General features: G+C 43.0%; 1 protein-coding gene across 6 annotated transcripts in view; it reads left to right on the top strand.

Moving 5' to 3' along the window:
• The first annotated feature begins 8,163 nt into the window (after positions 1-8,163).
• The window catches only part of actn1 (actinin, alpha 1), a 55,263-nt gene continuing 48,859 nt past the window's right edge, over positions 8,164-14,567 (top strand). For 3 of the 6 annotated variants that reach the window (XM_070978907.1, XM_070978912.1, XM_070978909.1), the window contains exon 1: positions 8,176-8,414. In XM_070978907.1, coding sequence (XP_070835008.1) covers positions 8,307-8,414 — 108 coding nt within the window. In that variant the 5' untranslated portion in view covers positions 8,176-8,306. Of the gene's footprint in view, positions 8,415-14,567 lie in introns of all 6 variants that reach the window. The other 3 variants (XM_070978908.1, XM_070978911.1, XM_070978913.1) reach the window with 2 other exon arrangements.

Genomic DNA, 14,567 nt, shown 5'->3' with positions numbered 1-14,567 from the left:
ATGATGGAAATGAGTTATTTGAGTGAAGGTTTGGATGCTCCGCTACCAGCTGCTAACCTGGGTCTCTCCTGTGAAAGAAACCTGAAGCTCTCTCGGCGGGCCCTGACCCTGAGCACCCAATGTCAGCCAGAGTAGTGTTTTTATTGGCAGAACCAATTATCTTTGCCTTCATTGTGAGAATAGATAAATCAGTTAGCAGCCTGCCTCTCTGAATAAAACACATACACGTCACTGAGAATTAAAATGGTTTAGATATCACGAAGAGTTAATGTGAAATATGCTAAAAAGAAAACATTTCAGTAGAAAGTCTTTGGCCACTCATCTATTTTTTAGAATAAGGGTTGTAAAAAGCATTTTATTCAAGGATTCGCAAACACCGTATTTGTCTGAATGCTGGTTGAAAATCTCTCCACATTAATTAATAATGAGATTCATTTTGTTAGCTTTAAAGTAGTCATATTTAAACCTGCAACAGCTGATTTTTTTGGCTACTTGGGGGCACTGCAAACACTTCACTACACTATTTACTCAGCAGCAGCCTTGTTTCCGTCCTTCTGGTGAATATAAGTGCATTGTTCACTCCCTTTAAGCTCTGTGTTTGGTTTCTACCAAATGTTAAGGGGAATACTTGTCTCTTTAGCTGCTGAAGGCTCCACAGTTTCACCAGCTAGTTGATAATTGTGTATGCTGTTTGGTGCTGAGCAGTTAGTGTCTCGCAGGGGTCTCACAGAATAATTGACCAGTCGACTCTCAAAACCACGAGTCGACACTTTGCACCGTGGTAGAATAATCATTCATCTGTGGTTTTAGCACGGTGCAGCAATAAAGCAGTGGCAATGCATCTACAGTAGACGTGCAGCAAGAGGCAGAAAGAAACATGGCTGTATGTCCCAATGCTCAACTACAACCAACAGTGTGGAAGCACTTTACCTGAGCAGACTTAGTCATTTTCTACATTATGCCATGTTAATAAAATGTTAGTAGACTTTAAGGTATTTAGAGAAGGAAAGACTCCTGGTATCCCTTTGGTCCTGCAGTCAAACAATCTGCAGCTCACATGAGCTTTTTGGGGGTTTAGTCCAATCAGATCAAGGCTCAAATTCAAACAGCTTCTCAGAGCCAATCGAGGACTCTGCTATTTCACTTTCCCCCAGGTTGGTCCCGCCTACATTAGTTAACCTTATTACTGGGTGAAAATAATAAGATGGAACTCCCAGTTGGGAGTAGTTATTGACCACGAAAATGCAGCAGTGTTTCTAGAGCTTTTTTGCTTAAAATCAATGACTGATTGCTTCAAAATTAAGCTAAGAGAGCAGTGAGAGTGAACCAAACCAGTCAAATTCGGGCCGGACAGATAAACATTGAGCTGAAACTCGACCCTTTCGACCCTACACGCATTTTTTTTCCACATTATCTTTACAGCAGCTTAAATATGTTGAATCTAAAAGGTACTGGAATCAGCTACCAAAGACAAACAAATCAGTGTTCCTAAAAAAGACAGGATGTTGACCAGTCATGAGGTGAATAACCATAAATGGATGAGCGTCCATTCAGCAATAATTCCGCCACACCCTCTTACATTCCCCAACTGTGCAATGATTGTCCATGAAACACATGATGTCATTGCTTTCCGAGGAAGCAGCCATGCCAGCTGTCTCCTGTCTACAGCCTGAACGACGGCACTCTTCTGCCAGACAAAGCAGACGACTAGAGGGGAACACCAGTGGTTGCTGGGAAAGATTACAAAAGAAAACACGCCGCATGGCATCACGGCCTCACGAGCCAGCGGTGAAGTGGTAATCTGAGGGCAGGCAGACATGTAGTTGAGGGTTATCGAGTTGTTTGTGCTGCTCTCTTGTCAAAATAATTTCCTCTCCTTCTTAGAACTTTGTGACCAGCATTTATCTGCAGGAAGTAGACACCCTTCATTTAACCCCCATGCTTCCCATGCGACAAATACCCCAATAGGGATAGTGTATACTTTGGGGTTGTTTACATTTTGACTGGTGTGCCTGCTGGGCTGCGTATGGCTTAATGATTAATTACAGGTTACAGAAGCAGGGGTGTAGTCAGCTTTTTTAACAGCTACCAGCACAGTTTTACAGCTGTAGCATCAATCAAAATTATGAGCTGACTTTTACAAATTCCCTGAAAGAATGAAGTCAGATATCTGTTACTGAACACTGCTAAAGTGTGCTGTGTTAGAGTTAGACAGTTAACAGTGGACTTTTTTATCTTGACTTATTCACGAAGGTTAACTGATTATATGTGCCCTTTTGCAGCAACACCCTTTTTCATAGGTCACATTCACAACTGGGAGGAGCCCAGTGCACACCACAGCCTTTGAGGACTTCCATGAAAGCAAGCGTGGGTTTGGTCAAATGCATCATATTGGTTTGGGAGGGGACATCCTAACTTTGTCATCCTAATGACCACAAAACCTATTTTCCTCAATGAGCGTTGTGGTCCCACATACTATTTGCTGACAAAGTTAAGAGAAGTTTCATTTCTCAGTTGCAGTGCAAGTTTTAGTTGCTCCTGTCTTTTTGTCCTTGCTTTTCGCACTGGTTTGTGGTGGGCAGGGCTCAGTTTGAAGAGGCGGTGACACGTTTTCCCCTGCACCAATAAGGATTTAGAAAAACTCTGAATGAAAATGCGATGGCAGTTCCAGTCAAATCGGACTGAACCATACGCACACAGTCCCGATGAACAGATTTGTTTTAGAAACTCTTCAGCACCAAACTTTAACTTTGATATATGCACATTGAGTCATGAATATTTAATGTTACATAAAAACAGGCTAGAACATTGTCAGTTAAAAGACAAGTATCAAAATCAAAGCAGCAGAATGAGAGATATTAATCCTTGTCAAATCCCAGTGCCTACATTACCCTCAATGCAACACTACCACCATCAGTCAGAGATTCAGGTGTGTTATGCTAGCAGTGGATAATGTAGCCTCCTAATAAGGAGCGGCCTACAGAGGTCAGGTAAGTGCACTTCTCCCAACTCCACGACCCCAGTTTTTTTATTTTAAACTCTTCAGCCCCGACCAGCGCTGACTCAAGTAAAATCACTGTTAGCCACAAAGGCTTTACACAGCTTTTTTAACGTGCAAAATCAATGAGGTCTCACTATAGATAGATAGATAGATAGATAGATAGATAGATAGATAGATAGATAGATAGATAGATAGATAGATAGATAGATAGATAGATAGACAGACTTTATTGTCTGTCCCAGACGGTGACAGAAATTCTCCTTTGACAAGGCTCAAACAAAAATACAGCACATATCACACACACAGATGACAAGTGAAATGTTAAAAGGAAACAGCAGCCAATACATGCCAGATATATATACTGTTCTGTTATATATATACTTATATACTGTTTAAGATGTGAAACCATGTTTTCTGGGGTTTAAAGACAGATTTTGTGTTTAACCCCTGTGCTTCCAGCCCCCCACCCACCCCATTATAATGCAAAGCAGCAGAACTCTGCTTTTAAACTGAGTCCTGACATTCTTCATCCCGTCCCTACAGAATGTTTCCTTTGGTCCCAGATGGTGTTTTGGCTCAAGCTGTTTGACCACTAACCCAAACACATGTACAATTCAATAGGATTATCATGGTTGTTCTGCTGTATCCCATACATGGTTTAGCTTTAACAGCAAGTACAGCTATTTAAGAATTCCCCTCCCAACATGACTGGAATACCTTGGGAAGTTGCCAGAGACCAGACAGAGCCAAATGCACCAGCTCTTCACATGACCTGTGTGCCTCGGAAAGGAGGCCTGAGCTCCTTTGCACCACTGACTCTTCACAAAATATTCTGGGATTCTGCTGAATAGTATGACGTTGACGTCAAGTAGCTGGATGGGGTGAAATTTCACCAGTCTGCCCAAACCAAACTGTGCAGTCTGGAGTGTGCCACCAGATCAATTACACACGTTTCAGTGGTTAATTACAATGAGTTAATTGATGTGTTTAATAAGCCATCATTTGCAGTGTTGAGAGGAAGAGCCTCCTGTCAGCTTGCCAATTAGAGCTCCTGTTGCTGCTCTGTGGCTTCGACCTTTTTTAATTTTTAGTGTGGTATGCTGGCTGTGTGTTTCATTTACATAATGAAAGAGGCAAATGATAGAAAACTTGTTAGCAGAGTAATAATTAAAAGCTGTCTGAGCCACGCTAGTTGCATGGCACCAGGAATAGCAGTGTCAGTTGTGCCACCACTTGAGTCCACAATGCCTGATTCATAGAAACAATTATTAAATTAATCATCATGAAAGTTTGCATGGACATTCAGTCATTCAGTCCCCAGAGGATGAAGCCAAAAGGTTTTTTGCAGTCACGTGCATTAAATTCAGATGGAGGGCCGGAAGTGAAAACCACAAGTGTTTGTTGTGTTGCTTGTAGCTATTGCTTTAAATCATAGATCGCTTTAAAATAATAGCTAATGTTACACCATTTCCACCATTAGCCGTTTTTTTCGGTCAATTTCTTGCATTTTTCAGCCTTATGAACTACAACATTTGGTACTCAATAAAAGCTTCTTGTGGTTTCTTGGTTTAATTGATCTGAGTAACCGTAACTGATGCAAAACATAGGCATTCTGAGATATAGTGCTTCCTATGCAGAAAATCACTTCTGGCCCTCCATCTGCGGTTCGCACCACAACAAAAGAGTGATGTGACATCATCTGCAAACAACATGATGACTTTGGTGATCCCCTGATTTTTCATCTGGTGCCACTAGCAGGTTAACATTTGTGGTTTTCAGTGAAATGCCTTGACAACTAATGGATAAATTGCATACAATTTGGTACAGATACTTACGTGCTCCTGTAATAATAAATACTGTAATAAATTTAGTCCGCTCTTAAAGGGGTACTCCAGCAATTTAGTATTGTGCTTCCAGAAAGTTTTGGAACTCACAAGAGATCAATTTAAATATTAAAGCATCAGTTACGTTGCTCCTTGTGACAAGTAAACTGTAGGCCATGCATAAAATCATAATTGTGACCAAATATCTGGATAACTAATGATTACCTTAAGTTTTAGTGGTAGCTTACAGTTAGTACTTAATAGTAAATGTTAGCATGCTAACACACTAAATTGATTAATATATTATAATATATTAGTATTAATAAATTCATATGGTGGCCATTACAGCTGCTAAATATAAGCATGTCATTGTATGTTAGCATGCTAACATACTAAACTAAGATGGTTAACATGATAACCCACATATCTGTTAAACATTAGCATGTGTCCTTGTGAGTATGTTAGCATACTAACAAACTAAACTAAGATGGTTAACATGGTAACCCATCTGTTAAACATTAGCGTGTGTCCTTGTATGTTAGCATGCTAACACACTAAACTAAGATGGTTAACATGCTGACCATTACCTGCTAAACATCAGCATGAGTTTTGTGAGAATGTTAGCATGCTAACACACTAATGGTCGATATGCTGACTATCATCTGCTAAACATGAGCATGTCTTTATTGTGAGCATATTAGCTTACTGACATTGGCATTTAGCACAAAGCACAGTGTACCAAAGTGCAGCCTCTTATTTTGGTTTGATTAATGCCACAAAGGCATGTTTCAGTGATGTAACCTCAAATTTCTACAGATTTTTAACACTGAAGGGAGTTACTACATTAGCATTTAGCTGAAAACACCACTGTGCCTTTGTGCATCCTCACACAGCATAGCTGTAGACTCTTGTTCAAATTTATTTAGCAAAGCCATTTATAATCTAGTTAAATAATTGATTATTTTAAGACAGGGATAATGAAATGGAGTTATTAATGGGCACAGATAAGGAACATTGTATAACTTTTTAGCCAGTAGTTTTTCGGAATAGTACAACTTTAATCAATCTCTTTGTTTTTCAAATCACTGCAGGTTAATTAGCCAATGAAAAGGTGTGTAATTATCTCCACGGCACACTCTAGAGTCCCTTACTATCAAGCTGCTGTCAGCTACTTTTGGTTTTGTTCAATCACTGACTTTTATCACCACCGGGCTGCTGCTGCCCTGCACAGGAGTCACAGGCTGCTTCCTTCAACCAGGGACCAGGCAGAGCTGGCAGCCGGCTCTCCGTCCGTGACATCACTTTCCCAAACATTCAACCTTGGAAGTTTGACCATATATGGAAGAGCGCTCCACTTTCTCCTGCCTGCCAGGGCTATCCTGTGTCGGCATCTTTCCTGCTCTGTGTGTGTGACTGTGAGTGTGTGACAGAGGCGAGGGAGTCGGTTTACCTTACAAGGCAGACAGACCTGGCCTTCGCCTCATATGTTTACAGGAGCTACGTCTTGACTCACCTTTCTTTTCTGAATGACTGGAGGTCCGGTGTATCCAAGTGCTGTGCACACAGTAGTCCCACAGCATACACACACTATAGCCTACAGTATTTGGCAATGATGGATGATATTCATATCCTTTACTAAAGTAAAAGCACTAATACCAGATTGTGAAAGTACTTCACTGAAGTAAAAGTCTGGTATTCAAACTTAAGTAAAAGTATGTAAATAGTATAAGCAACTATTACATATAATATCCCTAAGCAAAATTCCCTATCAGTCTTTGACTATGATATATTATGTTTCTGGAAATATAATATCACTTGCACATTAATCTGTATGTTGTATTTTACTGCTGTAGTTGTTTAAAGTTGAGCTAATACTTTATATACGTTTGGGTAGTTTAATGTGATGCATCTTATCTTATCTTATATGTTTGTGGCTTCGTTGTCCTGTGAGGACCACAAATCCCTAAAAAGTCAACTTTTCATGAGCTCCGAAAAACAGCACAGTTTTCAGCTTTCAGAAAGAATGTTACTTAAGTAAAAGAAAAGTATAACTATCACTGGTATCAATGTGTCACACGTAGAAGTACTCATTATACAGACTGGTCCATCTCAAAATCATATATATTACTGGACAGTAATTAGTGCTGAATTAATGTGTACATTACTTAAATGCTGCAGCTGTAAAATACTGTACTTTTTACTCTGCTACATTTATTTGATAATTTAAATGACCAGTTAAGTAAAATAAGTAAAATTAGCCCCACCTTCACCAGCTACAACATTAAAATGATTTAGATATTAATACATCAATAATTATAATCAGGGAATAAAATATGTATGATTTTGAAAATGGCCATTCTGCATAATGACTATTTTAAGTAGAAGTTGGTGCTAACAGTTAAGTACTTTTGTACTATTCTCACACTGTGGTCATACTACTTTTAATGAAGAAACAGATCTAAATGCTTCTTCCACCACTGACAGTAAAAATTTACTTAGTTACAAGTAATAGTCCTGTATTCATTGGGTAAATATGGTGGTGGGATGTAACTGAGTATATTTACTCAAGTACTATACTTAAATACATATTTGACCTACTTATTTCCATGTAATGCTCTTACTACATTTGTGAGGGAAATGTTGTGGACTACTTTTTATGGCACATTAGATGACTGTACTGTAGTTTTTAAGATCTTTGCAAATGTGTACTAAAGTCGCATAAAATAGAAAGAAGCAAAGTACAAGTACCTCAAAAACTGTACTTATGCTCAGTAGGCTGCTTGAGTAAATCCACTTACAGTGACTTAAGAAAAGGATGTAACTGCTAAAAACTCACCCAATATTAACAAAACGGATTCATCAGTAAGTGTTTAAGATGCTGTCGTTACAACGTGTGAAGTAACGCGTTACACGGGGATTACATCCCGAAGTATCCTCGCAGTCAAACAGTCAGATGTTTGGATCAACCTACGCAGATAACCTTGGATACAAAGCCTCCACACTGACAGCCAAAGCAACCAATCCAATTCGAGGAGGCGGGTTCTACGCGCCCCGAGGCGTCCAATCACATCCCTCGGTCGGTTATCGATTCAATTTGTCTGAAGCAAAGTTTTTGCGTCTGTCACTCGTCGCCTGTAGACCTGCCTACTGCTTGCCTACTGCTGCGTGCTCCTGCTGGGCAAAAGCTAGAGCAGATAGAGAGAGAAAAGAAGCGGAGTTGGAGGGGGGGAAGAGAGAGAGAGAGAGAGAGAGAGAGAGAGAGAGAGAGAGAGAGAGAGAGAGAGAGAGAGAAAGAGAGAGAGAGAGAGAGAGAGGGAGGGAAGCCGGGGGTGGACCGTTAATTTCATCCACACACCGTCTTGAATGCGTGGCGGAGAGTAGACTGAGCTCATATACGGCTGTAAAACATCACCTCGACGAGGACCGGGGGACTCACGAGAGAAGCAGAGAGCGTCTATATATATATAAAGCTTTATAGATACATGTATAATATGGAACAGTATGATGGAGAAGATGATTATATGCATCAAGAAGATGACTGGGATCGGGATCTCCTCTTGGATCCTGCATGGGAGAAGCAGCAGAGAAAGGTGAGACTGACTTCCTTCTACCTCCGGTGTAAAGGTGCGGAAGTGGCTTTGTCGCTCGCGGTGATCATGATACTTATGATTCTTATCACATAATTTAGGGTGTCTGCTGCGTGCGTGTGACTACTTTGACAGCAGATCGAGGAGCCAGCAGCGCCAAACACCGACTGGCAGCTGTTTGCTTGAATGATCTGGCTCATTATCGCGTTGATAATCACCTGTGCGGCTTCCTCGACTACTTTTATCAGGAGTCCCATTGTGCTCCAAAACTTTTCTCGCCGCCACATCTCTCAACGCGCTTGCACATATCCTGTAAAGCGTTATGAAATATCCTGTGGCAGCAATTAAATGCAGGAGGCCCACCCATTATCTCTGCAGCAGGAGGGAAAGAGTGGGACAGGGGGGAGTGTAAAGAGGGTAGAAAAACAATTAAGAACTGGACAGGGCGCCTACCTTTCCAGCGCAACAGATGTCAGCCATGCGCTTGACTGCATATGGTGTGTGACTGGCCCCTCCTGTCATCTGGCTTATGATGCGACGTGGATTAGCCCATGCTTAACAACCGGGGGATGGCGTGTGTGTGTGTGTGTGTGTGTGTGTGTGTGTGTGTGTGTGTGTTAGGGGGGTTAACCGACCATAACTCAATTTGCGTCTCCTTTTATGAGACGAACTTACGCGCGGATTCTCCAGCGCAACGCAGACTTGTGAGGCAAATAAATGGGTTTTTGTTGATTTCAGAAGTTGTTTGCTGCATTACTGCCACAGTCTTGAAGTTAGTTTGTGCATCTTTAAATGTCTGAATCGATTGCTGCTTTAGGTTTCCCCCTTTAGTGGATATGAGCTCCACAGCGCGGCGTGCACACGGGTCATCTTTGGAATAAATGGCTTTAAGACGTCCATATATTGCCTTAACAAGCCCAAATCACCTACACGCGTTGAACAGCTGCTCTTTCTTTTCCAGACTGAGTATGAATGGTCTGTTTCTAGAAGGGGTGTTACTTTTTTTTCCCCCTCTGCTCCCCATACTTTTCCTCCGCTTTGAAAAACGGGGAAGAAAAGCGCTGTGGAATCTGAGTAAGCGCTGCGGTTTGGGCTGGGCTTGCATGGGAGCAAGCGTGCCCAAAAATGGTAATAATCGGCCCCTCTCGCTGCCGTTGGAAAACTTTTTCCCCAAGTTTCTTTCTTGCACTGAAGCTCTCGGCTTCTAGTTTCCTGGATTATGTCATCAGCAGGCTGCTACCGGTCGAAAGCGAGTTAGAGGAAATAAAGGGGAAGGTGGGCTGTGCAGAGCTGATGTCAGGTGTGAGCAGCAGACAGGGATTGTCCAGTCATCAGAGGAGTCATCGTCTCGTGTTGCTGCTTCTTCTGTGCCTTTTCCTGCAATAAAAAGCACTTCTGCACAGGCGTGAAGGATCAGAACCACCTGACGGACGCAGAGTCCATCATGGTGGAATGCTTTCCCCTGATGACCTGCACATTTCTACGCCTGCGTGACCCTCATTGATCAAACCGTCCTGCAGAGCGCAGGAATGTTTGATTCATCCGTTCCTCCCCACGCAGAGCAGCGATAAGTGGTTTTGTTGGGATCTGACGCCACACACAATGACAGGCTGAATGGGACGGCAGCGGCACCCCCGTCCTCGGCCGCAGGGCGAGTGTAGTTTACTGAACACAGCCCACCCAGATTCCCTCCAGGCTTCAGCAATCAGCTTTGGTGCCAATGAGCGGATAATCTAGAAGGCTGATTGTTTCCCATCAAGGAAAACATTATCGTCATGACTGAGATGTTTCATATTCAGACCTGAGTCGTGTTTCAGTGAGTCAGACAGATTCCTGGAGGTGCATCCTCGGCCTTCTACGTAGATTTTAAACAAGGGAGTGAGGGGTGAGACGCAGGATTACGTTGCCAAAGAACATCCTTTGCATGTTTTTTGCTTGTGCAGATTACAGCCAGAAGTCAATGATTGTGTGCTTATAACTGATATTCTAATAACTCATAATTGTTCACTTCTTTATATCTTGTTCGTCAAGAGATAATAATTGGACAGCAACTATTTTCCCACCACGGAAATCCTGCTTGGGTCCAAGAGACAAAAAAAAAAGAAAAGTTTTGATGTCTGTGAAACTAAATCCAGAGTACATGTTGCACAGATGAGGACTTTATTCATCTATTTTTGCCTCTTTTTGTAGTTCGCTTCAACGCACGCAAACCCAGCATGTCAGAGAGTGCTTAACATATTTTGAGTCGGCTGCAAGTCTTAACCTGACCCCCGAGTGTAAGGGCGCAGGTATCCTCTTATCTTGGAATCTTAATGTCTTTGCAGACCCAGGTGTGTCAGGTAGACGGTGCCAGATGTTCCTTAAAGCCACAGCTCCGACATATTTTCACTCAAACAACTCAGGACTCGGCCGATGTGGAACAAACAAAAACACACACACCTCATCTGTTTCCTCCATCTCTTAACATTTCTCTCAGTTGTTTTGGTAGCTGGAAGGTGGAGTTCAGGTGTTAACTGCCGCGGCCAATTTGTCCACATTTGTCCATATAAGGATAAAAGCTGCAGTACCTTCCATCAGGCCCTGCCTGTAAACCTCCCACCTCCCACACCCCAACCTCTGCGCTCACACCCACATTCCCCTGCTCAGACAGTACAGGCCAGGTTACAGATAAGATCCACTGGTGATTTGTTCACCTTAGCCCAAAAACTTGAGTCTCAGATTCATCAGGTCTTTGAGTGGACAAAAATTATGAAATATATGGTGTGTCTCTTCATATAACCCACCGACTGAGTTCATGGATTTTCTTGCTGGAGTGTAATCAAGCTCCGGGTGTTCAGGCTGACAAGCGGCAGCAGTGTGCTGGTCAATACGTTTCTACAACTCATGACTCAATTAATCCACCCTGCAGGCCACAAGGCCGTGCAGGAACTTGTCGTTTTGTGTGACAGATACGCAGGAAGTTCCCACTAAGCGAGTCAGTCATCAGACCTGCCATCCCTGTTCACTCCCCACTTTGACTAATCAGCACTCCTCGGGCGGGGCCGCCGCTGCTCGCAGCACACGACCAAACCCAGCATCCTGACCTACATCTACCGTAACTGATGTTTCACTGCTTCTGTTTAAAGCTCATCAGGAAGGAAGACCAGCCTGTTTTTGTTTTCTGCGCCCAGAAATGTAAAATTACAGTATCTGAGAAGTTTCGAGCGCCAGGAAACTGACTCAACGCATGAATGACTGTGTGATGTTTCGGTAAGGTTGCAAGAAGGCCATAAAAAGTTACGTCTTTGTTCCTCAACGGCAGCTGTTGGCTCGGTTGCATAATAGGATGTGTAATGTCAGCTTTGGCCACCTCACAAAATGCTTCCTGTCATCAGATTCCTCTGTTCCCATGATGCACCTTGCACAGCCCTGTATTCAACAAAAGAAGAAGAGTGTCACGGCCCGGCGGTGACAAAGCAGGGAATGTCAAACGAGTGAATTCCCCTCTCTGTCTGTGGCAGCGGCTGCACTCTCTTCCCTGATAAAGGCGTTATGTGCTGAAATGCTGCTTCTTTTCACTACATAAAACATGAGCCTGCCGAAGAGTGTGTCACGTTTTGTTTTTTCCATATTCAGTAAACTGTCTGGCTGCGTCATGTGATGTTTTCCGTCCTGCAGCCTGTCATTGAGCCTCTGATTAAGCTCACATACAGTTATTATCATGAAAGTACACGGTGCTTGTAATAGCAGTGCAATCGTCTGCACGTCACCGGTTCAGGTCCTCTGAGAAAGTTGAGAAAAGGTTGAGCGCTGCAGCAACACTTTCTCTTCCCTCAAATGCTGAAAACTCTCAAACTGAAGATATTTATTTTCTGATTGTGAAAGAGCCTTTAGGAAACCCCCAAACGCTCTGATGAAGCTGCTCTTTGGCCTGCAGAAGAGCGTATTTTCATAAAAGCAACGGTTCAAAATGTTGTGAAACTCACTCATTCTTGTCAAGATTTATACAAGAAGATTAAGACCACTGTCATGTCTGCACACTGAATAGGAGGTGGTTAGCTTAGCTTAGCATAGAACAGGACCCAATGGTAAACAATCTAACTACCAGCGCCTGTAAAGCTGTTAAGGAAGTCACTGCTGGTCAAATAATGTGGTACAAACATGTTGTTTTTGCAATTTTTACTGATTAAACAAGCAAATGCAGGCAGATTTTGTTACCTTTAGCCAGAGCTGTTTCCCCATATCCAGCCTTTACGCTAAGCTAAGCTAAGCTAAGCTAAGCTAACTGGCTGCTTCATATTCAATGGACAGATGGACAGACATATCAAACCTCTCATCTCAGCAAAAGAGTGAGTAACTGTATTAAGAAGAAGTCAAACTACTCCTTGAAAGAAAGGCCAGTGTCTCAGATGCCACGTCTGTCGAAGATGCTTCAGGGAAATGAGCAACTTTGTGTCTGTGCCTCAGCGGCAGACAGCTCAGTATCCACTTCTCGGTCACTGAGTCATGTGTCCGGGCGGCTGCTGTTCTCTGTGACATAGTAAGAAAATTGAAAGATATTTTGGTGTCGAGTGCTCTCTGATAATCCTGCGTCCGCTCGCTGGCGTGTTGAACACAGCCGGGCCATAAATCCCGAACAGGCTCTCCCCAGCGAACCAATCATCCCGCTCTGGTCACGCTGTCAGGGCCCTGTCTCGTTTGTCCTGATTGATGGGGTCACGGGCCGACAGCCCGGATGAGAGGGCCGAGGAGCATCCAGCCGTCCACTTGTCCCATCGCTGGGAGTTTTACGCGTGTGCTCCCAGCTCAGCCAGGGGCTGCGATCAGAGGCGGGGCCCAACTCTGATGAGTTCAGGAATGGTCCGCTGCAGATGGAGATCGCCTTGTCTTGAAATTTATTTGACTCAGCTATGGACCAACAATAGCATTCATAGGTTGGAAATCATCCAGAAATATGAATGTTTTTGATTCCTTTATTTATCATTGATCTGATCATTTAAGCTTGATCAGTCGAAGATGAGCTTCTCATTAAGACACTAATGTAGTAAACGGGGCTATAAACCAGTCACTTCTAGCAGTAACATTGGTAATATCTTGGCTTCACTGTACACAGTGTAGAAATCAACGTAATTACACTTTGCTAAGTAAAATGATCTATTCTTTAACCATAAAACCTGAAAACGTATTCACGATTACCCGTGTTTGAACGTGTTTCTGTTGTTGCTTTCGCTCCAGTCGTCCCAGTTGGGACTCAAACCTGTGAGTCACCACCGACAAGCTCTCTTCTCTACCTACCTCTCTCCTCATCCCGCCTCCCTCCTCCTTTTTCTCTGGCTGTAAGCCGATCCCGCGTGAACACGGTCAGGGTTTGATCGAACACGTTTCATAATTAACTGAAACATCTAGTTATCTGCTGCTAATGAGAAGCTTTCAGTCAGAGGGAAGTCATCCCCTCTTTACAGCCTGGAGCTCCTGGCTTGATGTACGATACGTCCAAAGATACCGACCTGTGTCTAATGACTCTTACATAACCCGACTCCACGTCTCGTGGAGGGAGTATTGTCTCCAGGGTGGTGTACTGAGGCCCTTGTTGGAGAACTGGTGCCAGTGTTTACCCAAGCAAAGTCAGTGGGACAGCTTGCAGAGATCCTTTGGAGAGTTGCTTTACTGCACATGCTGGTGAAAACAGCAGCTTTTTCACTGTGTTGAGAAGCTAATTTAACTTTTAGCCATGCTAGTGATGAGGCTCTATGGATGGCAATGGTCCAGACTAAGATATCTCAATGGACTGGATACTGTTGGATGGATGCAAAGCTAACGACATTCCCATGAGCCTCAGTTTTCTAGTGCTAATTAGCAAATGTTAGCATATTAGCATGTTAAACTAAGGTGGTGAACACAGTTAATGTTATGCATGCTAAGCATCAGCGAGGTGATGCTAACATGCTGATGTTAGCAGTTAGCTCAAATCACCTCAGTGCCAAAATCCGGCCTCACAGAGCTGCTAGCATGGCTGTAGATTCTCAGCTTTCTTAGAAAATGAAATGACTTTGAAGCAGTCATGGTGATATAATAGTGTTCAAAGAGTAAAACATGACACAAGTTTTCCTGTCCTCTTCGGATGTTGGTGAACTGCATCTCCTCTGTGTTTTGCACTACAACTTTCTTTGGTCTAGT

This window comes from Chaetodon trifascialis, chromosome 14 (genome assembly GCF_039877785.1).
Source record: "Chaetodon trifascialis isolate fChaTrf1 chromosome 14, fChaTrf1.hap1, whole genome shotgun sequence".
NCBI lineage: Eukaryota > Metazoa > Chordata > Actinopteri > Chaetodontiformes > Chaetodontidae > Chaetodon > Chaetodon trifascialis.
Note: the sequence above shows the minus strand (reverse complement) of the source record. Positions and strands in the feature narration are given on the sequence as shown.